General features: G+C 34.9%; 1 protein-coding gene across 1 annotated transcript; it reads left to right on the top strand.

The window, feature by feature from the left end:
* Window positions 1-1,516: 1,516 nt before the first annotated feature.
* Rgs21 (regulator of G protein signaling 21) lies at window positions 1,517-25,367 on the top strand. The gene is made up of 4 exons (XM_041649319.1): window positions 1,517-1,527; window positions 5,636-5,712; window positions 9,641-9,807; window positions 25,121-25,367. Exons 1-4 carry the CDS (start codon window positions 1,517-1,519, stop codon window positions 25,322-25,324), a joined length of 459 nt encoding a protein of 152 aa, XP_041505253.1. The 3' UTR covers window positions 25,325-25,367.
* The last annotated feature ends 1,526 nt before the right edge of the window (window positions 25,368-26,893 follow it).

Below are 26,893 nucleotides of genomic sequence, written 5' to 3'. Positions count from 1 at the left end.
TAAACTGGGGCTACTCTGCAAAATTAAAAAAAAAATTGAAAAATTAGTGATGGTTAGCTGCCCAGTGTCTTCACTGGGCAATTGCTTGCCAGAATGCACTGGACACTGCACAAAATCATTTATCCCCAAAAGAAAGCCTGTTGGCCCTCCTGCTCATTTCAGTATGGATGCCCATTTTGTAAATAAATCTTGCTTTAAATTATTTTCTGAATAATAGATAGAGCATTTTGAAAGGAATGGGAAGTCATAGTGAAGTAAACTGTGATTGTTATTTCTAGAAGAATTTATGAGAAAATAATTTCATTGAACTCAAAGCATGAATTTTAATTTTGCTTTGGATTTTCAATGAAAAATAATTTCATTTTTGCTTCCTGTTTCTTAAATATTTTGGCTGACTTTACCAAGAAAACTTTTAAATTTTAAATTTTTTTCTAATGTAGTATTTATTAAAAATAACTTCAAACACACATCATAAACTCAGTGTTGTATTATCCCCCATCAGCAAAACCAAACGTCAAAATATGTTTAATGATTCAGTTTTTGCATATCATAAGATCATTACTTAATGGTGCTTGAACTAACAAAATGAAGTGAGTTAATTGATGATGTCGCTGCTTAATGATACCCTGGTTGTTTAGGTCTTTGCTTCTCCTTCCATTAGTCTCAGTACTTCAGAGTGGTTCGTGTACTAGGAATTTCTGTAGAACAACCAAATAGGGATGTTCCAACTCCAAGTTAAAAAGAAGCATATACCACTATTGCTGTTGTTATATTGCCATCAGAGCTTGACAAAGCATACATATAGGGTTATCACACATCATTTACTAAAACACCAGCATATGGATTTTATTTTGATAAATATGTTCACATTATTATTTTAAGCATCAGTGTTGGATTAAGATATATGGGCATAAATTATGTAAGATTCATAGATTAAAATATTAGAAAAGATCATGTCACTAAGCCATGAGCAGCTGAACAAATTGCAGGTAACTAATGCATTTGCTGGAATATGAGTAAAATTTTTTAAACGGTTATTTACATGTGCTGAAAGGTAGAGCCTGCCTCACAAAATCAACGATTAAAGTAAAATGAATGATCATTCAGCATAATAAAGGCATAAAGGTGATTATTAAGTGCATGTTATAATATTATAATATTAAACATCCTGAGAGTAGTAGTTGTCATAGCCATGAATGCATATGAAGTTTAGCACGTAAGGTAGCAGAATTATTATTCTAATGGAATGGTTATCTTTTATGCCTGATTCAGAGAAATGTCACATTTATTCAAAGGATTATTTGTTCCTTGGAAGTTAAAATGTTTTGACGAGAGAAAACTTAACAAAATGATAAAAAGCCGAGACTAGGATGACTTTAAAAATGCCAACTTATAACCCGGGGACAGGTATTTGCATACTAATTGTAACGTTCCTGCTGTCATGTTACCTTCAGCTTGAAGATCAGTCAGAAAGAGAAACTGCATCATCTGTGACAGGCAGACAGTGGGACGCAAAATGCCAGTGAAGTGAGTTGCTGTTTAAAGCTCTTTTTATCCCAGAAGATGTATAAATGCACGACCTGAGTCTTCAGGAGTCTGAATGACTTGCTACTTTCATTTATGATATAAATGTTACTTGTTCCCTTTCATCCTAATTTTTTGCCTTTCTTTATTGATTCTCTCTTATTCTTTCTTTCTAAAATATGCCAACGTCTGACTTATTTTGACTCTAAATTCTTTTTTTCTAGATAAAGAATATTAAAGTAGTTAGAGCACTGATCTCTCTCTTTTCAGGTTTTTCGAAATAGTGAGGTAGAAATAGAACACACATGGTCTTTGTAAAAGTTATTCATTATCTCTGTACTTATTAGGAAACTTTCGCATGGATATTAAGTGCTTGGTAAGGAAGCAGCTGTCACTTCCTCAGGCACATGAACTCCTTGCTTGAATTTTCCATTCTCCAGCACACTGCTAATTGAGTGTGAACAGCTAAGTTGTTGGATACCACATTTTATAATGCAATACAACTGGTTCTAGCTGGCACAATTAGCAAGATAACTGGTAGCTTTCACGCAGTTCCCATCTGGTCTGGCTCTTCTCTGGACATATAATATGGGTACTGCCGGCCTTGATGGCACTTGCTTAATGAAGAAAACAGACAGGAAATCAGCCAAAACCCCATGAAATGCTAAGTGAAATTTTGGCTCCAGATACACAGTGAATTTTCTGGCAAATCATATACACATGCAAAGTTACTTTGCTTGTGCACCAAATTCTATAAAGTTCTCTCTCTCTCTCTCTCTCTCTCTCTCTCTCTCTCTCTCTCTCTCTCACACACACACACACACACACACACACACACACACATACAAACACACAAATATATACACATACACAGAAACAACTGAAAAGCAGAAACATAGCAATGAGAGACTAGTACATTGTCCATTTATTTCAGATAACATATAAGCAAAAATGAAATCAATGAAGCCTGTACAGTTTTAAATTAGTTGCCATTTTCTTATTCTCTAATTTTTATTTAATGGATTTTACCAATATTTCTATGACTTCATATTATAAAACATACAATTGTATTTCTCATGCACATGTAACTTAAGAAATTTTCTATATTTACTTTATAATTGACAAGTTTTAAGACTGCAATGCATAGACTATCTACAAAGAAATCAATTATGACAATTTGGATATTTTTTAAGATCTTGGAGAAGTGTGTGACCTTCTACTGCAGGAAAACCATTTTCTTACTGCATGTGTTCCAAAATGAGCACAAAAGTATTGACTTAAGCATGTGGGGAAGAAGTTTTAGAAGGGTTATGGTCCTCAACAAACCTCTGTGTAAATACTAATTCTGCCCACTATTTGTGTGTTACTGCTCAGGTCAGTAGCATTTATAACACCTTTTAGTCATTGGTAGGGAGAATTCAGCACACTGTTATTGTCAAGGTTAACTGATGGAAGGTATGTGCCTTGTTTCATGCAATGCAGAGTAACGTATAAACATTCAAAGCACACTTGCACATTCTAGTGTTCTTATACACACCAGCATTCAGTTTGTTTGTCAGTACCAAAACATGTCCTCCCAAAGAATACAAATACAATAGACCCCCAAATTTAAATTTTTTAATGGTAGGAAAGATTATTCCTTAAAATCGATACATCGTAAATAATTTCTGAAAATGAAGCTCTCTGCCACTTCTAGCCCTTTCAGAATAATAAATATTCAAACCTGAATCTTCTAGGTGAGAACAGGTCAGTAACATGAGCATCCTCAGCAACTTCACAAGGCATGTGGTACCCCTTCTGAGAACAGAAAAGCAACTCACCCCTTATGAGAAAAAAAAATCAACATTTCTTGATCTGAATTTATAGTAGAACACTCTAGCAACTCTAACTGTTGGGTGTCAAATATTTTATGTGTATATCTACAGAATACAGAGTACTTAAGTACATCTCTGTAATTCCAAACATCATTCTTCCTATTGTCCTTGTTCCACACTAATTCCAGATTCTTTTTCCTTTCTGTTTTTCCTGTTTTTGAACAATAATGCAAATAATAGGAAAAGCTACTGCTTACCTGAACATCTCCATGGTCAGACTCATTTGCTTCCAAGAGGGTCTTCAAAGGAACATTACTTTTGCCTTTAGCTTAATCAAATTCTGACTGAACCTAAAGTCTGTGTTCCCTTTGCTCTCATTGTCCTCAGGGGTGACAGTGAGGTCCTGCCAGTCCGTGGTTCTCCAGGCATACTGTCACACTCTGACTCTGCTTCCTATGCCCATGGCACTGTAGGATGTCCAGACTGAACAATTCGTCTACACTTTTTAATGAGTGCCTTCATTGTGTTCTCCCAGCATCCTGAAAGCCACATCTCCTTTTTATCAGGGGTCATATGCCAGTCATTACCTGGATTTGATCATTAATTTCTAGGCCTAGCCACACTCCTCAGGGTGCTAGAAATAACAACTTTTACCTGATATTAAAGAACTTGCATATGAGCAGAGAAGTAGACTTCTGAAGGGATTCCCATTTCTCTGTGTTTTACCTGATGACCACTTCTTATTCAGAAAAATGCCTTTGAAGGCCCAGCTCCTCTCTGCCCTATGTAGTAACATATACTTCACAGCTACTGGATTTTGGATCATTTAAATATTGCCGCAACCATCACAGTTCAGTCTACAAATGACTGTTTTTGTGCAAGTGCCTTTTAAATGACCTTTATGATCATTTTAGAATTCCAACAAAACTTAGTATGAGAATCATTTGATACAACATAATCTTAGTGAAAACAGGTTGTAAATGCTCAAAAGCACTTCAGTGTGAAATTAAATCTAGGATTAAGACTAATACTTAATTTATGAAAAATGAAAATTAAACAATGCAAATCTTTTTAAATGTCCTTTCAATTAGACACCACCATTGCAAAAGTCTCCTAGACAAACTGTGCCCTTGTTAGCAAGTTAAAGAAAACATTGAGGATTGGGGCACATAACTTTGAATGGAAATTTGAGATAGAAAATATCAGTACTAGAAGAAAGTATAACGAATACCCAGTAGCCTCTCTTTCTCAATCCTCTTATTATTATATGAAAATACAGCTAATATAAAAACAGTGGGGAAACAGTCCTTGAAAAGGCACATAAAGCTCCAGTTAATTACAAAGGAGCAGAGAAGACTCAGCACTTCACAAACCCATGGTTACTATTATCATCCTGATATGCAGTAAATACATCATTTTATTATTCATGAGAATGGTTAGATGTGAGACCGTCTCTATTTTATTGTCAATTGCTTTAATTTAAGATTTAAATTTGCTCATTCTTGACCATTTGTACATTACAACTGTATAATCAAACTCTTTAGCCAGAGTGCCTTCCTGTGGATAGGGGCTGGTATCATCAGGATATTTATCTGTTAAAGAGAAATATACATGATATATTTGTATCTCACAAAGATTATATCCTAAAGTTGATTTATTATTTTATGTAATATCCCCCCAAAGCATACCTTCTTCAGAAAACTTCAGTCCATAAATATTTTACTGCTTTGAAAATAAACAAATAGCACTGTCATGACAGATTTATATAAATTTATATACATTTATATAAATCAGTCCGTAACTAGTCTACCAGCCTAAGGAGAGTATAATCTGGTTCAGAATAGGAGAAATACAGCAAAATACTAAAATCAAACATCTTTCATATCATCACAATAGAAAACAGGTACATTTGTATGATATGAAAGCATAAAAATTTTCATTTACTTATTTTGATTATAATAAGAAGATTTTTTCAGGACAAAGTAGCACATAACTAAGAATATTCAGAAAAATTTATAATTGCTTCACTGAACCAATATGTCTCTGGTGCCATTAACTTAACTGTTTACAAATATTAACACTGTTGACTAGACTAATAAATAATTTCCTGATGTCAATTTATGTTCCACATTATGTTGCTATGACTTTACACACTGGAAAAATATGATGCTATTTCTGTTGACATTTTCCTGTCTCATCACTGCCTCATTTTAATGATGTAAATCATAAATTATCTTCAGTTTAATTTTTCTATAAGTTATCAAAGAAAAAGATCACAATGCTATTGTCAAGGGTAGATGTTGTTTCTACAGGTCTCCAACTACGGAAACAATGGCATGGTCTGAAAACATGGACTCACTCTTAGCTAACCAAGGTAAGATTCAAGCAATATTACATTTTAAAGATGATAACCAAACATAATCCATTAAACCTTGAAAATGACAAAGATTTCATGAAGTATAATGTTGATCAGTGTTTGTAGCCTAAAAATTTAAGTGCCCAGAATCTAAACAGATTTAGTTTAAACATGAATCAATTTTGTCAAAAGTTCCGGACTCTCTGAACATAGCGAACAATGAGGACTACTGAGAACTCAAGAACAATGGCAATGGGTTTCTGATCCTACTGCATGCACTGGCTTTGTGGGAGCCTAGGCAGTTTGGATGCTCAACTTACTAGACATGGATGGAGGTGGGGGTTCCTTGGACTTCCCACAGGACAGGGAACCCTGATTGCTTTTCGGGCTGGGGGGGGACTTTATTGGGGGAGGGGGAGGGAAATGGGAGGCAGTGGCGGGGAAGAGGCAGAAATCTTTAATAAATAAATAAATTAATTTAAAAAAAGAACAAGGAAAATTTAATTATAAATGCTAATCGAGCAAAAAGCTTGCATTTTTCTTAGCCTATCATTTAATGTATTTGATCACTGTTTACCATTGGTACAAAGTGAAAGAAAGATAAGAAATATCTACAACAGGAAATGTAAATTAATCACTTCTTTTCAAGCTCGTGAGCTAAAGTAGAAAGTCATTAGTGGATTTCAACTAAATGGTCTTCATTTTTAGTAACTAAAAAACTTTTCATTTTTTACTAATGAAAATTTGTTTATATCTAAGAGCAGGGTTCAGTATGGCAATTGTGACCAATCATATAAAATATTTTAATATTGACATGAAATTTTGTACACAAAATAGCCATAAGGTTTTCCACAATTTCTGTTTGTTTTATAAACAATCTGCTCACAGAACGTCTAGGCAATCCAGAGAGGAAAAGGTGGGACCATAAAGACAAAGATACAACATATTTATAGTATCCATTTTATTCATAAAATGACATTTCTGTTTGAAACTAATAAGGTATTGAAAAGGCTTCAAATAATAAAGCCAGCACATTCTGCAATGCTGTTCATTCATACTTAAAGTCAGATTAAACTAAATACGTTAAGATATTATGAATATATTATCTTTATTGACTAAATCCTACAGTTCAAGGACAACTAAAGACATCCATTAACAAGATTTTGTGGGTGTCCTCACCCTCTCTGCCTCTCTTAGGAGTGCATGTTGGGTTGGGTGGAGAGAAGGTGGGGGGAGTGCGAGGAAGGGAAGGAGAAGGAACTGAATTGGTATGTAAAATAACATTGTTTTAATAATAAAAAAAGTGAAAAAGGGGGAAATATGCTGTGGATATAAAACAGCTTTTTCTAGATTAGAATGGACAGATTCATGTGTTCTTCAGTGTTTCACCAAAGGAACTAGCCAAGTTGCCTAAGTGTCTCTTAGAGTCTCTCTGCTTGTTGTCAATTGGGAACAGCAGTGGAAATAAATTATAGACAGCTGTGGTACAGAACAGAGCTGAGAAGGGTCCTAGATGTAGACAGCTGCGCTCATAAGCACACTTTCTAGGCATTTATTTAATACTCACATAAAAGTCCAAAGCCATAGATTCATCTAAATAGCAATTTGATGTGACTTTTATCAAACAAGATAGTGGTATACCTTATCTGTAACCCTTAAACACCTAATAGACTAGCAAACTACTTAAACATTTTTTTGTCAGCTTCACCTCTATGCAGACTTAACTTTCCTGGGAACTTTCTATTCCTACTGTCTTCCTACTGCATTTTACATTCTCTGTGACTTCTAAATCAACGAAGTAATTTCATGCGACACACTGTCCTCATGAGTAGATTTTATTGCATGCAGTGTGTTAGTCCAAACTCATCTGGAATGTTTTCATATTAAAATGTGTCTAAAACAAAATAGCAAGTCAGTGAAATACTGAATACAAGACAGAGCTTGCTGACCCAAAAATAAATAGTTCATTTTGCACCTTGGGTGCAAACTAAGGTGTGGAAGGAATGTGTGGTTCAGAGTAGGCCTTCGTACAAACTGAAGAGCAGCAGAAAACAAGATTATTTCTTGATTTCTGACATACAACTCTCTAGCATGCATTCACATATTCCTTGAGGAGAAAAGCTTCATATGTCCTAATGGCACACATAAAATATGATCAAAAAAGTCAAAGTATTCTTTCTTTGTTAAAGAATACATTATCTAATATGTTTGGATTTCAAAAATGCATCACAGTTCAGTTTTTCAGAGAAAATTTTACTTTTTACTACAAATTTTAACTCTAAACTTATGACAGAGAAGCTTAGTACACAATTAATTTAATTTTCATTTATTAGTGACAAACATACTCTCTGACATTTATTTGAGAAATTTTAATTAGTATCTTGTAATTTTTACAATGAGTTTCCACTTTTATATTACTTCATATAAGGAAAACATCATGCCACTTTAATTCAGTGTTTTGGAGACTTGAGATTTGGTTGTAGGAAACTGCTTTATTTTATTCTTGAATTTCACTTTTGCTTCCCACCTGCAGCAACCTATAAAACTTTGACAGCCCCAATCCTTTCATAATTTCTTTTATTTTCCAGTCAACCTTTCAATCCCCTGTATTTCCATAAGCTTACTTCTTCCGGATGATGAGACATAAGGGGAAACTCTCAGCCTGCTGTAAGGAAACAAGTACTCTAAGGTCTGCAGAGGGACCCTTGTGGCAGAGAGAGGAGAAAACCACCAGTGTTTTGGAAGGCAAATTCATGAGTGACTAAAGGCCTTAAGTTCCTTGTCAGACATAAAGCCTCGCAAGCATATCTGCCCAAATGCAAACTGCAAAACTGAATACCATGACCTTAAGAAACCAGAACAGTCCAGTCAAAGGAGAAGACCTGACCATAATCTTTCTAACACAGCACATAGCCGGAGGCATACTCTCAACCATACTTAGCTCAAAACATTGAGCAAGAACCACCTTTTCCATCAACTGTGAATATTTCACGTACAAAAAAAAATTCTACAAGATACATTTTGATGGGGGCTACAGCAAAGCAGAAGACTAAGTAGAAATTTAGGAATTTAAATATCTATCAAAGCAATGAATTATGGCATATATTTTAATGGATGTATAATAATGGGATAAGACATATTTAAAGATGTAACTGGGGTTATTGATTTTTTCTATAAATATATATTCTTAGTCAAGTCAAAGGAAAGGAGCCTAGAAATAAGTGGACCCCTATGCAGCACCTGCAGCAAAACTTCCAGAGAGACGCATGCTCACGAGAAATCTGACTGTGAGGCCGAATATGAGACAGTCCACAATAAGAACATTGCCTAAAGCAGCATTGGGCAGATCCCCTTTATATGACTTTCAGAATTAAAATTTCCTATTATAAAAATAAGATGAGCATAAACATTCACCCCCAAATACCTTGCCAGGTACTTTCTTGGCTTAAACGTTATATTTGTCCAATATAGTCAGCACAAACTACTTAGGGTCAGCATTGCCTATTCTACTCGGAGCCCGAACAAATTGTTTTGTTTTCTCCCTCGGCTTCAAATTATGTCTCAAAAACTTATAGAAAAGAAATATGTTCCTACCATGGTTATTGTATCATAATTAACTTGACCTAAGCAATTCAGTAGTCTGTGGGGTTTCCTGTCCAATACTCATAAAGAGATTCTTTGAAACATAAGTCAGATCTAGAATATAAAATATAGATTTTATTGTTAATTAAGTTAATTTTTAAAGAATAAATGAAAATATTTCAGACCTATGATTACTTCCCAAAACTAAGTTTTCTTATTTGGAATAGATAATATGTAAATATTACTTGATGATCAAAATATTTGCCACTTAAAATTCAATAAATGCTCATTTGATACAATGAAACTTATATGGGGAATTTTAGTATCTTACAGATAATGCAAAGCTTTCTTAAATATTTTGTAGCTGGCTTGGATGCTTTCAGAACATTTCTAAAATCGGAATTTAGTGAAGAAAATGTTGAGTTCTGGCTTGCTTGTGAAGACTTCAAGAAAACAGAATGTAGAGAAAAGATTGCTTCCAAAGCCAAGATGATTTATTCTGAATTCATTGTAGCTGATGCACCAAAAGAGGTGAGTAAAGTGTTTGGGAAGAGTGAAGTTGCAGCCCAGGCAGGCTGTTCACAGTTAGAAATGGAGCTCTCTCTAAAGAGGAAGCTGACCGTTTCACTTCCCAGAGAGAAAATGTCAGTAGGCCCCAATATAAAAAAAATATTAAACAGCCGTGCGGTGGTGGCACACACCTTTAATCCCAGCACTCGGGAGGCAGAGGCAGGCGGATCTCTCTGAGTTCGAGGCCAGCCTGGTCTAGAAGAGCTTGTTCCAGGACAGGAACCAAAAAGCTACGGAGAAACCCCGTCTCGAAAATCATAATATATATATATTAAACAGTAGCATATTTCCCAGAGAGAAAATATCAGTAGGCCCCAATATAAAATTATATTAAACACTAGCATATTTTTGAAATTAATATATGTGGAAGAAAAGCATCTAACTAGTGGATTTAAGTGGTTTTCATTTATGATGTCTCAGAATTCTGCCCTATAGAATGCAGTAATGTCCTGTGTTCAAAATGGGGTGTGGTTTGCCTTCCTGTGAAAATGAGCCAGAGGTATTTATGAAGTAGCAAGGTCCCACCTGTGCAACTTAACGATCTAAAAAATACAAAGGGTCTTGTGGCGAAATCAAGAATTATTCTGATACTATCTCTTGAAACTGTGTGTTTTTAATTTTTATTCTGTTCACACACGTGTTTGTGCTCACTTGCATGCACACAGTTCTATGTATAGAGTTACTCAGCTGCTGTGTAAAAGCCTGGCATTGGCTTCCAGGTATGTTGCTATCTAATCATTCACCTTAATTTTTAATTTATGTTTTGTTTTTGAGATTACAGTATAATCACTTTTCCCCTTCCCTTTTTGTTGTGGGATATATGATACACTGTGAACCCTGAGTTTGCTTTTGCATTAGTTAAATAAAACCAGTCTTTAGTCAGGAGGCAGAGCCAGCAATCAGTTGACAGAAAGAAATCAGAGAGAGTCAGAGGGAGTTCCGAAAATGGAGAGCAAGACTCACAGAAAGCAGGAGCAGTGCAGGGGGGAGGGGGGGGTTGGTGTTTTGCTTTGAATGTGGTTGTCCTTTTTGGTTTGGTAGAGCAGAAGGACACTCTCCTTTTTGAGATGCTGGTGAAGTGGGAAGGTCAGCTGGTTGCTCCACAACCTCTCTAAGCTAGCAGGTTTTGACCCCAGCCTCTGACTCTCGATTCTTTGATAAATAGAACGATAAGGACTTAGTTGAAAACTACATTTGGTGGTAGTGGCAGGAGGCAGATGGGACAGAAAAGTCTTTTGGGCACTGTCTGAGAAGGCACAGGTAACTGCAGAGTCACAGTTACTGACTGATTCAGGTGCAGCCTATATGCCAACAGAAGAGCGCCGTTCTTTCCCCAAAACCCTCCCATATACCCCTCTGTGCTATCCCTCAAATTCGTGGCTTCTTTTATTCTACATTCCAAAGTGGTTGTGGAGAGTCCAAGAGGCCTCAATGTTGCGTAAAGAAACATAGGCAACCAAGGAAGGTGAAAAAGAGAGAGTTTTCCCTAGGGAAGAGCATACCAAGTGACTATCCACCTTATTTTTGAGGCAGGATCTCTCACTGAAACTGAAGCTCACTGTTTTAGCTAGACTGGCTGGCTAACTAACCCAGAGGATCCATGTGGCTCCACCCCTTCAGTTTTAGGATTATAGACATGCCCAGCTTTTAATTGGGGCCTGGAAACCCAAAGTCAGATCCTCCTGCTGAGACCAGAATGTTTTCACTAAGCCCTTTGATGGTATTTCTAGTATAGAAAGTTTCATTTGTGTCAGGCTTAACTTCCAGTGCATCAATACAAAGAAAGACTGGGCACTACATAGTCTGGTATTAACTGTAACTAATATTTAAACAACTTACATTTTAAAATCAATAAAGTTGCCTAAAAATATGTAACGTGAAGCAAAAAAATCAATGCATAAGTTGTGGGCAAAACAGGAAATTGCAAAAAGTAGTAATAGCACAAATTAGCTCATAGGATCAGTGATCTTCCCTACAGAGGTAAGATACTGATATCTGTATCACTAATAGTTACTGTAGCTTCTGATCCATCATTAGGATTTGTGCTGAGAAAAAAAGTGGTGGTCATTATAGGCAGAGAATAAGTTATATGGAATGCAACTATGTGGATAAAACAGAGGGCTCAAAGTTATAGGAAGTTCCACTTTTAGATGGACATTAATTACTGCAGTTGTTACTAGGTTGGTATAATGCTAACAGACACAAGAACCACTGAACTGTGGTTTGGAATTCACAGTGGGTAGAAAAGAGTTTTAACTCCTGTGGAGATATTTCAACATTCATTTCTAAGTCACCACCTAAAAATCAATAAATAATCATGGAAAATTGGAAATGTAGTATATGTGATTTGTCAAGTTGATTAATGTGTCATTTCCTAAGAGGTTTTGAAGCAACCTTAAAAATATATATTTTACTACAATCCTCATTTGAAAGCCAGTTTTTTTCCTCCCTTACAAATCTAATTAGCAGTGACTACTTTAAGACAGCATTAGTAAACACTATTCATTAAAAAGAGCTAACAAAAAGATAGTCTTAAAGCTGTAGCTAAGGGACTGAAGAGATGGTTCAGTGGCTAAGAGTACTTAATGCTCTTGCTGAGGACCCAGGTTCAAATTCCAGCACTCACAAGTTAGATCACAAATATAACTTCTGTTCCAGAAAATCGGATGACCTCTTCTAGCAAACAAGGGTTCAAGGTACACATGTGGTACATAATCATATGTATGGGGAAAACATTCATGCATATAAAACAAAATAAAAATTGAAAGTGTAAACAGTATGGCTGAACTCAGTTATAACTAACAATTTAGACAAAAAGTTATATTTATTTTCTTAATCTTTCCTTCCAAATAAACATCATCAATAATAATTTCACTAAATAATTCAATTACTGTTTTAGCATATAAAAGTTTTAAAGCTTTTAACATTTTACACATGCAATTAATTTAAATAAAATTCTAGTTTCCTTTCAAGTAATGGTTAGATTGTTTCCAAATGGCTCCAAAATATGTACTTAAACATGACAAAATTTATTGAAATTTAAGTGTGTGTGTGTATGTGTGTATGTCTATATACACATATATAGCCACTCTCTTTCCTATTATCATTCACTGTTTCTAGTGCAAATGTCTCAAGGCATTTGAATGATTTGCCAACAAGTTGCTAAGTACAAGTACTTATGGCCTTTCAGTTACATACAAAAGGTGATACATATGCTTGTATGTTTATTTATTGAACTGAAATTTTGAGATTCTGTACACATAATAAGTTTATTTAGATAGAAGAAGATATTGACGAAACTTTAAAAATATAAAAGAGACCATATGATAATAAACACACTTAGAGTTAACTACTGTCATTGTGGAGAGACTATGACCACATGGAAAGGTACATGATAAATTTGTAGAATGAATCACTGACTAAAGAGATAAGTCATGAAAAATCAGTCATATTTTATGAAAAGATCAAGAAAAGGTAGAATATTTCATATTGAAAACATGCTTGGTTAACACTGTGATATAAAACATCAAGGTATATTCATCTATTGCAAGTATTTTCATATTGTTAATATAAGAAGGGAATGGAGAATAGGTTTGAGATCTTTATCTTCATCGTTGGAGATGAAAATGTAATAAGAAAGAATCTAGATTTATCTGGTAGGCAAACTTGGCAAAACTATGTGACCACTTTTATAAGTAGATTAGAAGATGTAGTAAGTTTTATAAGCAGAAAGTTAATTTCAGAGGAGTTCATAGGAGACTATTCTCCTTTATTCTGTATTCAGCTGAAGCCATGTAACTGACTCTAATAAAGAATGAAATTATAGCCAATTTCCTTGGTAGAAAGTCCTACACTGAGAAATGGTGTCAGAGTCACGTTGTCTAGATGTCTACTTAGTCCTCTTTCCTGTCAAACACATGTCTTTATTTCTTCAGCTGTAGAATTGCTACAGACTTTGTTAATTTTAGTTGACTGCATCTAGATTATAATAAGCTTATTTACTGACCCTCGTCTGCAAACTGAGATCACATGGTTGTCAGAATACCATCCTTAAAAGCAGACTACTCACAAAAACTGGACTTTCAAGTTTCTATGACAGATGTAATAATTCCAGCTGCACTTCATGACCTCTCTTTTATAATGGCACCTTCCCTCCGGTTCTCCCCTTAACCATGAGAAGTTATGGCACAAAATCTATAGTTTCCATAAATCTCAATTTGTACTCAAGTCCTGTGCCTCTGTTTTATTGTGGAGCTATTTCACTTTTGGGATTCCTGCTGAACATATGTACATGAAGCATATGAAAATGGAGAAAAATTAGATAGTATGATTACAACTCATATCACGAAGAAAAGTTTTTACAATATTTTAATCATACTTTTCTATTAGCATGTCCCAAGGAGGACTACTAAATCTTAAAGTATTAAAAGCAATCACTTGTAGCTATCTGTGAAGATGTGAAACCAGGCTTTTAAAGATTTAATAAAGTAAATATGATCAAACATTGCACAAAATATATTAACAAAACTTCAGTTCCACTTAAAGGAGAAACTCACTGAAGGGCCATAATAGGCAAAGAGGAAAACATTTCATAAAGAAAATTGCATGCATGTCCCAGCTATTTCTAATAAAGGACTAGACTTTTAGAATACTTTTAAACAATGTGTTTTCCAAGTTTCAGTACTTAAGCATAGCAAAGAAAATGTAATTCTCAGTATTGCACTTATTCAAATTTTATTTATACCATTAATTTCATACACTTATAGATTTTAAAGTCAAATATAAATTAGTTTTGAGAAAACTATACTAGAATAAAATAAAATAGTATCTTTACTTCTCACCAACAGTTTTCACATATTTGAAATATTGATAAATTTTATTTTTATAAATGTAATGTATAAGAACATAAAAAAGTTACTGAGAGACTGGAGAGATGATTCAGCAATAAGAGTCCTTGCTTCTCTTGCAGAGGACCTGAGTTTTGTTCCCAGAACCTACAATGTCAGGGTCACAGAACCCTCTGTTACTCCAGTTCCAGGGAATTCCACCTCTTCTTATGGCCACACAGTTGATATGGTTCACATACACATATGCAGATAAAACACTCATATACATAAAATAGAGTAAATAAATCTTTAAAACTAAGAGCAATGTCAAGTCTACTATAATTCATTCACATTCTGTGAGATTAGAAAGCTGAGCAGGAAAGCCATAGCATAGTGTTTATGAATTATATAAATTCAGGGGCAAGGGGGGAAGAAGCCTGTTGTCAGGGTACATAATGAGCACACACAAGGCCCTAAGTTCAATTGTTAGCAACTGCAATAATTGAACTAATGAAAACAAATATATCCAAATTTACTTACATTTTATCACAAAAAGGGGAATAGATTCTTTCCTTATTTTTATATTTTCTTTTATTTTCTTAAATTATGAAGGCAATTTCAAATATGACTACTGTCTTTATATCATTTCTACCTCCTTCTTTTCTTTTCTTCAACTCCTCCCACACTCCCACTCCCTCTGAAATCCATAAGCTGTTCTTTAAACATTACTTCTACCTATCTACACAGCCTACTGAGCACATTTAGTATTGCTCATGTGCACGTGTATTTAAGGCTGACCACTTGGGTTTGGATGATCTCATGAGGCTCATCCCTGAAGCAAAGCTATGCATTCTCAACAGCCCTTGATTACCTGTAGTTCTTCATCTGCATGTGGGGCCTTGTGAAATTTCCCCCATCTGTTTTGGAATGTCAACAAGTGTTGTCATTAGGTGCAATTTCCATGTTGTGTAGAGAAGACACCGTCTTACAGCAGACATCCTGTACTTGGCTCTTACTCTTTGCTCCCTGTTTCCAGTGTTCTGTGAGCCTTGGGTGCAGGCATTGCATTGTAGATGTGTGAGGTAGGAATGAGCATACCACAGTTACTTATTCTCTGCATTTTTACTGCTCATGCATCTCATATATTACAAAAAGTCTCTCTAATGAAAATTATGAGCTACATTTACCTGTGAGTATAAGGAAAAGTAAACAGAATAAGGTATTTAATTTTAATTTTTCCCAGTTTTATTAAAAATGAAACATATAATTGGAAAACTGGCTTAAAGACCAAAAGTAAGTGTAAAACCTATGAAATTGCATTTTATGTGGTCAGGACAGACATATTCTGACACAGGGCATTCAAATATTTATTTCAAAAAGAAAGTTGGTTTGAAACTGGAATGAGGAAATACATATGCGGCTTATTGATAGAGAGCTTCCTATGAGAATAGCTGTGCAGTGGTATTTCTCTCTGTTATGGTAACAACACTTTGTATCCTCCATCCTATTTTCATATTTCATTATAGAATCATTCTCCAATGTGTTGAAGTCACTTTGAGAATCATTTTTATATACCAGTAACTGATAACCAACAGTTCACTCCCAACTATAGTTATCTAAAATATATTGATTTTGTTCATATCTTAGTTGCCTTCCATTTTATTTATTTACTAACAGTTGTGTGTATATTGCATGCTACACACTATGTTGTCTCATCAAAGAAAAGAAACAGTATTGGTTCCTCAGTAGATGAGTTTCCAATCTCACTGGGAAGACTCAAGATTTAAAGGATTACAGTAGGTTTCACAAGCATTGTGATAGCAATGTGTAAAGTAAAATGGAACTATGTAATGGGAAACTTTGAGTCTGGGAGATCAGAAAGTGTATATCAGAAAAATTAAGTAGTAAACCTTGACCAGAATTTGAGAAGAGGCAGAAATGAGTAACACAAAAGGTGAAGAAGAAAGATGAGATGAATGAGAAAGATGAGACTTGAAGGAAGGACCATCCAAACCTAAAGCAATTTATCTAAGCTGCTTGAGGCTGCGTGGCAGAGTGTAAAAGAGGCCACCCTACCTTCCAGGTCACCTTTAATTCTGCACTATCACTTAATCTGGATTCAATAAAAAGGATCTCTTTAACAAATAAGAAAAGGGGAAGAGGTGATAGTTGATGACAGACAGACAGATGATAGAAACAGAAATAGAGAATATTGACTAAAGAAACTGAAATAGTTGCCAAGTGCTTTTACATGGACGGTCTTGTTCCAAAAGTACATTCATTTACTGCCTTAGAGAAAGGTCACTAGCATCCATGGTGCAGGAGAAACATCACTCAAACTTTAAAGGTATTTAAAAAAAGAATAAGGATAATGAGTCTCTGAGCTACCAGGATCAGTGAGGAAAGGTATCTTTAGCCAATGCTTCTAAGTTTCCAATTCTTTCTCTAAGTCTGTTACTCAGTGTTCAGTATTTATGACATAGACTGGGAACCTTGATGTTTATCCTAAAGGCAGAAGAAAGTATATTCACACAAAATCTATTTTCTCTCTTTTGAAATATTTCATTTATTCTCATATTTTCTCTAATTTGTATGACATATTAGACTATGAAGTTCAGGTTCAAATATGGCATTTAAATGCAAGGGGTGACATTGCTGTTTCTTCTGATTGTAAATTTTTTTGAAAGGTTTGATTTCAGATTATCTTTTGAAATTTTTATTTATTTACTTGACATCCTGATTGCAGCTTCCCCTCTGTCCTCTCCTCCCATCACCTCTCCCCATCTCTCCTCCACCCCCACTCCCACCCTCAATTCACTCCTCCTCTGTTTCTGTTCAGAAAGAGGCAGACTTCCCATGGGCATCAGCCAAGCATGGCATATCAAATTGTCCTAAGACCGAGCACCTCCCCTTGTGTTTAGACTGGGGAAGGCGATCTCCTAAGAAGAATGGACTCCCAACAGTCAGCCAAAGCAGCAAGGACAGCCCCAGCTTCCATTGTTAGGAGTTTCACAAATAGACCAAGCAACACAATTCACATATAAGTAGAAGGCTTAGATGGGTCTCATGCAGGCTCCCTGGTTGTTGGTTATGGGTCAAGTTCGTTATTTCTGTGGGATTTCTTGTAATGTCCTTGACCCCTCTGGCTTGTACGGCCATTTCTTCTTCTCTTCAGTAGGATTCCCCAAGGTTGTTTGGTTGTGGGTCCCTCTATCTGTTTCCATCAGTTACCGGATGAAGACGCTCTAATGACAATTACGGTAGCCACCAATCTGATCTCGGGAGTGGCCAGTTCAGGCTATGAATCAGCTACTGCTAAGAGTCTTAACTGTGGTTATTCTTATAGATTCGTGGGAGTTTCCCTTGCATCCCATATTTACCTGACCCGGAAAAGTCCCCACCCCACCTTTCTAGTCAGTGCTTTCAGTACTCTCCTCCTCCTCCCATCCTCCACACTTATCTCTGGAGCTCCCAAGCCCCCCACCACCACCTCCAATCCACCCAGGAGATCTCTTCTATTTCCCCTTCTCAGGGAGATCCACGAGCATGCATTTAAAATTGAAAACACAAATCCCATGTGTTCTTTATGTTTCCCTGTATTCTTGTGTCTTTTAACCCGGGTCAACCAAGTTGATGTTGATGATAAAGCTATAACTCCAACTCTCTCCCAGCTGCACCAACAACAGCAGAACAGTCCCAGGACCTATATTTAAAAACCCGTGTGCATCATGATCTTATGTGTCAGTTCCTATTCTCACAGACGTTGAAGAGGCATCTGGTTCTTATTCAATCCCATCTTTGCTTTGACTACTTGTCTAATTAATCAAGGTGCTTTTTAATTCTATCCCCTTCCTTTCTCTTGCCCGATTCAAGGTGTTAGCATTGCCTCCCGACTTGTGTCATCTATTTCTGTCACCAAAGTCACTGATAACACACAGATACAGTCCTAAGCAGGCACAGATTGCACGCACAGATCCTGCAAACGGCTATGTTTCCTTTAATCACAGCCCTTGAGAATGGATTTCAGGGTACTCATTTGCCTTTAATGGTGCCAAAAATGAAGTAATACAAGAAGTGTTGGTGGTGATTAAATAGAATTAAGAAACCAAAAACATGAATACAGATGGCTTTGATTTAAATAGCAATTTTTAAGCGCTGCCATGAATGAGACCTAAGACAGTATCTGCTCTGGCTTTGTAAGTCGTTTTGCTTATGCATGCATACATGCTTTGCTTAATGATGGTCTCTTGCTTCTCTCTACATCCTAAATGAGGAACAGCCACATCATTTGAATGTGGGAGCAGAACTGGAAACTTTTCATTCAAATTATGGAAAAAATATATAAAGCACACTTTAGAGTCGAGAAAGAGAGCCAACAGGTACACGTTAAAATACATTCTTCCTGAAAAAGTAATTTGTTGAAACCTGAAAGAATTTAAAACTGCTGGTATAGAAAACAAAAAAATAATTTGTCTTGCATAACTTTCAGCTAACTAATGTTCATGGCCATTAAATTTTTATGGATCTTATTATAAAAATGTTTAAAACAACTATAACAAACATCACCCTGAAGGCCATCATCTCAATGCAAAGAATAGCCCATGTAACTGCACCAAGATCTTTCAAAAAACCAGAGGAATATCAAAACCTCAAAATGACTGTGATAATTCTCAACTGTTCTTTCATAAGTATCACAATCTTGTGTCCTGTTTTCTGAGATTGGTAATCTGAGTTATAGAAGATAAAATTTTGAAATATAAGCAAATAAAATAGTATTTCTCAAAGCAACTGAGACCAAAGAGTTTCAGGCAAAAACAAAATACTCACTTATATTGTCATATTATTATTTTGATATAAACAATATTTAAATACCTAATACATATAATAATTTAATATATGCATACGAAAATTGAAAATTGAGTGCTATTTCTCATTCAAAGTTTTTATCTAATGGATGTCTTTTAAATCTCAGTTAAAGGAAACTCTGGTTTGTGACAGTTTTGACTAGATCATTGCAAACAACTCCTCATTCTTTTTCGTTCTTCATTCATTCTCTCAGAGTTCATATCTAAACAACATTCCTATCATTCTTTAGAATATGTCCCAAACCAGCCATTCTTAAGATGGGCTTTCGTTTATAATGATTGGGTAATACATTCTTTTTGCCCTAACGCTAAATGTGTTTGGGAAATACATGATATGCCCTTGCACTGTTACTCCCTAATCCACATCTACTGCCCACCTGTCCAGTGAAGTTTCTAGATCATCATCCTCATACTCAGACCTTGCTATTAAGGCCACTCAGAGTCCATGACTATTTTAACATGTGTTCACAGTGCTTAAATTCTCCTCATTGTTCTACTATAAATAAAAGAGTGGTAGAGTGTTGTGGGGTCTACCGTCTGCTTAACTCACCCTGTTCTTGCCTTTTTCCCTTTGTAGCCCAACAGGTTTCTGTCAGTGAGTCCTCCCACAGGCATGCCCCAAATTTCATATTTCCTACTCATATAGATACTCCAAAAGGTAATTTTCAAGTGTCATTTTTTGGGGAGAGAACTGCTTCTAGAAAGTACATTTTTTCTTTTGCATTGTTTTCTCAAAATTTGTCCTCAAAATTGACTTTTTGTCATGATTTTCTTCATATCCTCAGATTCTACCACAGATCTATACAAATGTTTAATAAATATTCTAAATGAGTTAAACTCGGGAACTGGTATATAAAAAATAGCTAGTTTTAAAATATATGATACATTTTCCCAAACAATGAGGAACATAAATGCAATCATTTTACAGTCGTATTGGGTTAACATAAAAAGTCCACATGAACAATAAGCACATCAGTAGTAACATTTCCCTTGCAATGGTTTTCATATTTTAAATCATCTTTATATATTCTTTTTATTTATTTATTTATTTAAATTTATTTATTTTTTATATTAAAAATTTCTGCCTCCTCCCCGCCTCCCATTTCCCTCCCCCACCCCCCACACCCTTCCCCCTCCCTCTCCAGTCCGAAGAGCAGTCAGGGTTCCCTGCCCTGTATATATTCTTTCAAGTTATTTTTGAATTGAATCCATTTTTCAAAATTTCTGTCATTGTAAAAAACAGAGTATCTAAGGAAAACTTTGTAGAAAGGAGGACAGAATACAAGAAATGAGTATTCATTCTGTTGTTATTTTTGAGAGATGTAGAAAATGGACAATTTAGAAAATAAAATAGAAAAGATAGAAAAAATAGACAGATTCATTTCACCCTCTGAACTGCTGAGTGCCTTTGTTGTAAAAAAATTTCCATTCTCAGATAACTAAATTAAACTCTTAACAATAACCAAAGCTTGAATAGCCAAATCTGTTTAAGCATAAACCTAATTTCTTAAAACCTTTAGAACCAAAATTGCACATAATAACAAGAAAAAAACAGAAACATCTCCTCTGTGACACTGTGGCACAGAAGACACAGCTGGTTGTTTTACATACACATCACAGAAAAATAATGGCATTCCATAATATTCATGTAAGAAACAGTATTTTGGTAAAAATTGATAAGGTAATACATTACACAGGGTTGAGAGGAAAAGATTTTATACAAAATATCAAAGAGAAAGAACAGGTTATTTATTAAAACCTAATCTGTAGGCATAAGAATGAAAATGTAAAAATTACTGTGAAGCTTCAGGATCAAAGGCATAATTTACACAGACACAGAAAGAAGCACACACACACACAACACACACACTAATGATTGGAGAAGAAAGGTGTCAGAGAAGACTCCTGTGTGTCAAGATTGAACATGTTGAAGAAAAATAATGACATATATATATATATATATATATATATATATATATATATATATATATATAACATGTGAGTGTGATGTTTTTGTCACTGACATTAAGCTGAATTTCCAAGACACAGCTTCATAAAGCTACTGATTTTCTCCCAAGAACAAAGATATGCTCGTCGCTGAGTTATCAATAGCTGAGGTTGGCAGTTTCTTGGCAGGAAAGCAAGCAAGTCAGAAATGAATACATTTTGGTAATAATAGTAATTAGCATTAATGAATTTAGTGGAATAATTTTAAAATTTTAGAATGATTTTGAATAAATATACAACTGTTTTTTTCACTTGTAATGTTGTATTGATTGGGTCTTTAGCCTTGTGCAGAATGCAGAACACGTAAATATTTAACAGATTCTCTGTGATAGAAAACCTTCTGCTAGGTCATAATTTTTTTTAATCTGCTCTTAATCCCACAAGAAAAATGTTGTAATGTGAGAGGTATTGAGAGAGTTACAAATAGTCTTTATTACGAGGATACAAAAAAAATGGAATTCAAAAGGAAAAACACAGACTCACTGTATCCTGCTGTTCTGCCCAGGGAAGGTATGAACAAGGTGATTTCTGATCCATCCTCCCCACAGAGTGAGCATGCTTCTTTCCTCTTATCTGTGCACATGTAGTACCTCAGACCATGTCCCAGAGATTGGTTCCCCAAAAGCTATTGGCTGAATGAATTCCCACAACAACTTCCCCGTTTGTATAAACCTAATTAGGTTCTAAAACTAATACAAAACTGTATACAATAAGCACAAATATCAAGCATTGTTCAAAAGAAAGAAAAGGTAAAAACATACATAAAAATAGATCTACAAACAATGTGTACAGCATCAAGCAAGAAACACATAATAAATGTTAAATCTATCAGTAATTAGTAAAAACAGAGATTATTTCAATAGTTGTCCTATCCTGAGAAGTCTAAGTCTTATACCTAAAATGTCTTAGCTAAATCATGTGAAAAAAAAGTATCTATGACTATCAACTCTTCAACCCTATTAAATACCTTAGAAGAAAAATAAAATTACCTAAGTAAGCAAGAAGTACAAGCAAGTGACTTGTACAAGGTGCAAGAAATGACAGAAACAGCTGGCCACCTGGATAGTCTCCCAAAGTCTCATTTGCAATGTTGGGGTAACCAACTTTGGCTAAGGCCTAGAGTATCTAACAGATCATTTTGAGAAGCAAGAAAATTTGAAAAACTGTCCTGCCATGTCTTAACAAGGTTCACAAGTCACTTTTGCTTATATCCTGCTTGTCCAGTTTGGACAGCAAGCATATTGTCAGTTGTCAAGGCAAGGGCAGTTCTTTGCCCAAAAAGCCAGTTTTACCGAGAAGAAAACAAGCTACATGTGGAGTGTTTTTGGTGTTCTACATTCTCTTGGGAGCAGAATGGTTCTGCCAGAGAAATCGTGTCTCATGTCAAGAGAATTCTTAGTTATTCAAATGCCACATTCTACAGGTTTTTGAAGTGTCTGAGGATTACTTACCTATGCAGAGTATGTCTCTGTGCATTAGAGAACCTGACTAACATAACCAAAATTCTGACAAACATGGGTGACTATTACCTTTCAATTCTGAAACAACCTATGTTGTCTTTACTAAGCTTATCTATGAATGTAAACCATCTTTAAGCAGATTGCAGCATGAAGACAATAACCTTAAAAATATAAAAATATCTTGATCATAGGTAGAAATGTAAAGGGCAGTATAGAAACATACATACATACAATATGGCAAAATAACTTTACATTTGTGCACAACATAGTGTAAACAGAAATAAAAACATACACAATACAAGAGCATATGATCATTTTCAAATCTGTCCTCTAACAATAATGCCTAGTCCATTGATAGTCCGACATTGTAAGAAGAGGGAGATCTATTGACTGATTTTCCCAATGACATGGGGTCTCTATTATGTGCAAAATGCTGTCTCTATTTTGGGGAAAGACATCTAATGAAATAAAACTCATCATAGTTAAAACTAAAAAATCATATTTAAGAATTTGGAGAAAGATTTCTGAAAAACAATGCAAAGTCCTGATGCAGGAAAGAATTTAAGTTATAAAGAGCTACCTGACTTGTTGACTGGGGTGTAATATGCAAGAGAAGAAACCTGAGTTCTGAGTACAGTGAGATTTGAAGAAGGCCCAGGTCAGATCTAGTAGGTCTCATGCACTGAGATAAGGAATTTAGCCTTTGTAGTAGAATGAATGTAATGAAGAAGGGGCAACTGATTCCATGTTTGGAGGTGTTTAATGAAGTTTTAACATTTTACCTGGATCTTTGAGGGAGGACCAAAGAAACAGATCAAAAGAACAAAATTATAGATGGATTAACTTCAGTGAGTATCTGAAATCCTAATCAAAAGATTAGGTCTAATCATCCTTCTTTGATGACTCTTTTCCTATTACTTGTTTTTATTGTTTTTCTCTAAAATAATAATACTCATTAAAATATTTTATAATATTTATTCATTAATAAATAAAGCTCCTTAAGGTAAGAGCCCTTACTATTCTCTATTCTCCTTTTTGCCTGGAAAGTTTAAAGTACAGATTTGATTTTCTTATTTACAAGGCAAGTAAGAAGCTGAATTGTATTTAATTGCAGCTCTACCTATCACTTAGCCTCACTTCAATGTTGCATAAGTGAAATTGATGAGTTTTCCTTTCCCAAATCTCCAAATTGTACCACTTTATCAGCGCTCACATTTTCTCCTGAGATGGTCTCATTCTGCTCCATAAATATCTATTGATTTCTTATTATGTCGTGGGTATTCAGCTAAGTACTAGAAATGATGATAAATGAGATAAAGCACCTGCCTTTGGCGAGCTTATACTATTAAGATTCAAATAGATTGTATACGTCATGAATATTTTTAGTTTAATTCAGATGCCTGAGATAAAATGCTTGCTGATCAAATACCCTGCAATATGGATAGAGAAGCTGGTTTGCACTTCAGCAGGTTTTCTGGTGAATGGTGTATTCCAATGTAATAGAACTCTATTAGATACTTCTGGAGACTGAACATTTGTTTTGGTTTCTTGGTGTGTTGTTTGTTTTTGATTGTGAGTGTGTATTTATGTATATAATTGAATGTTTTGATCTGCAAGAGGTGTAATGGCAGTGAAGGAAGTTATAAATTGTTTTATTTTGTCAAATAGAAAGAAACAAACTAGAAAAGCAATGCTATGGGAACCCAGAAGGTTTGCTAAGCATATGGAGAATGGTAAAAAGCAATATAGGATATGATAGCTATTCCTAGGTAATGTACACATTTGGAATTCAAATTTTAGAAATGTTAGAAAAATAAACTGGCACAAAATAAAAGGTATTTCAAACTTCAATGTTTCTTGTTTGCATTTTTGTTTTGCCTTTTTTAAAAGTCAGCTTTAGCTGTTTCTTGTAACTGCCATCCATCTCAAGGTACGTTAAAATTTAAAACAAAGATTTTGTTCGTTGTGTCAAAAATAAATGCAAGAACATGCTGCTATTTTCCATCAAATTAACTTTGTGTTTGGAAAAACTCAGCAATACATGTACCTAGTATCCTGATATGCCATGTACATTTTAAGTAATCTCATGTAATGCCATGCAACCTTGTTTCTACAGATTAATATTGACTTCAGTACCAGAGACCTCATCTCAAGGAATATTGCTGAACCGACTCCAAAATGCTTTGATGAGGCTCAGAAATTAATTTATAGTCTCATGGCCAAGGATTCATTTCCTCGTTTTCTAAAGTCAGAAATTTATAAGAAACTGGTAAATAGCCAACAGGTTGGAAATCATAAAAGATGGCTGCCTTTCCTGTGAAGAAGGTAAATGAAATAGTATACTGAAAGGTTAAATATTTAAAATATACAAACAATATAAAACATCTTAGGTTTTAGAAAATCTTCTTACTTCATCAGAATTCATATCAAAGTCATGCATTACAAATTTAGTCATTTTATCAGGTACTTAGAAATCTACTGGAAAAATACAGAGTGAGTTCATGAAGATAAATATAGTTTTCAACCCTAAGTGAATAATTTTATACATATTTTCACAAAAAATATACATATCTTCATGTCACAAAGTTGAAGACTGCTTAACATCATATATAACATTTTAAATAGCATTTGCATTATTCAAAAACCTCATGTCTGTAAAAAGAAAAACATAATTTTACATTTGCTGGATTCATCTATTCCTTGTGAACTATAATTGATAACGTGATGATTATCTGAACTACTGTAACTTTCAAGTTAAAAAGAAAACTTAATGGGTGTGTGCATACTTACACCAAAGCCTGATAGTTCCAGACACCAAATTTTTCCAAAATCTATTTCTTGCCTCAACAATAGCCAGACATATATGTGTATACAAGAAGGGCCTTGTGAGTGGTCAATTTTATATTCTCCTACTATGAGTAACAGAAAGGAAGAGGCACCATCAACTGCAAATGATGATTACAGTAGCGGTTACAGTTCCATAAAGAAGCTGTTGCAGAACCACTATTCCATTGTGGGTTAAGAATCTATTTGCTCATTTGGTACTGGAATCTGCCCATAATACCCAAATAAAATTTAAAATTTTTATTCTCCCAAATTATTTATTTGTGTAAATGTGACAAAATAGTTTCTGTATGTGCTATGTTGTAATGATTCAACAGATCTTTTGTGTTTCCCTTTTATTTTCACAGATTTATTTATGTTCATTGCCATTATCCATTTGAGATTGAAACTTTTAAAATGGAGGGATGACACTGGAGACTTATTTTGTTTCCATGAACTATTCATTTGGTAGACAAAAATCCTGCCTCCTTCTCATCCTGAAAAAAATCAACACTTAAACACATGCAAATGGACTATTCCCTGTGTGCTTGCAAATTCTTCCAAGCCCTGCATAATACAAATGAACTGACATGTTTGCAGATGATGTCCACTAGTGCAGCATGTCTATACCATAACAGCAACTATTCCACAAGTTCTAACCTAAGCATCTTATTTTAAATGGGATATTTTATTTATTCCAGGACATGTAAGGAATCCAGAAATCATAAAATCATACTCTCACATTAAAAAAAAAAAAAGGAAAAATAAACACCCTGAAAGCTCAGTTGTTTTCCGAGATCACACATCTGGTGAGTGACAGCTGTAAGAGCAGTGGATCACCTTGTCACACTGATGCTTGATCCAAGAAAGCAGTTGCATTGCACCAAAGTGTAGACTCAGTATTCCTACAAATCCTCCCACACTCTGGCAGGGTACCACAAATGTTTGGATTGTCTGTACAGTTTGCAACTTATCAAATAGCAAAACTTTTATCACTGTTTTTAACAAAGTAAAGGAGCTTCCAATCCCATGTTCACTAAATTGAATCTTTAGGAACTCGATATAT

Source organism: Microtus oregoni, unplaced genomic scaffold (genome assembly GCF_018167655.1).
Source record: "Microtus oregoni isolate MIOR12 unplaced genomic scaffold, Mior012 000003F_ref0000135, whole genome shotgun sequence".
NCBI lineage: Eukaryota > Metazoa > Chordata > Mammalia > Rodentia > Cricetidae > Microtus > Microtus oregoni.
The sequence above is the reverse complement of the archived record's forward strand: the minus strand, read 5'-3'. Positions and strand labels throughout refer to the sequence as shown.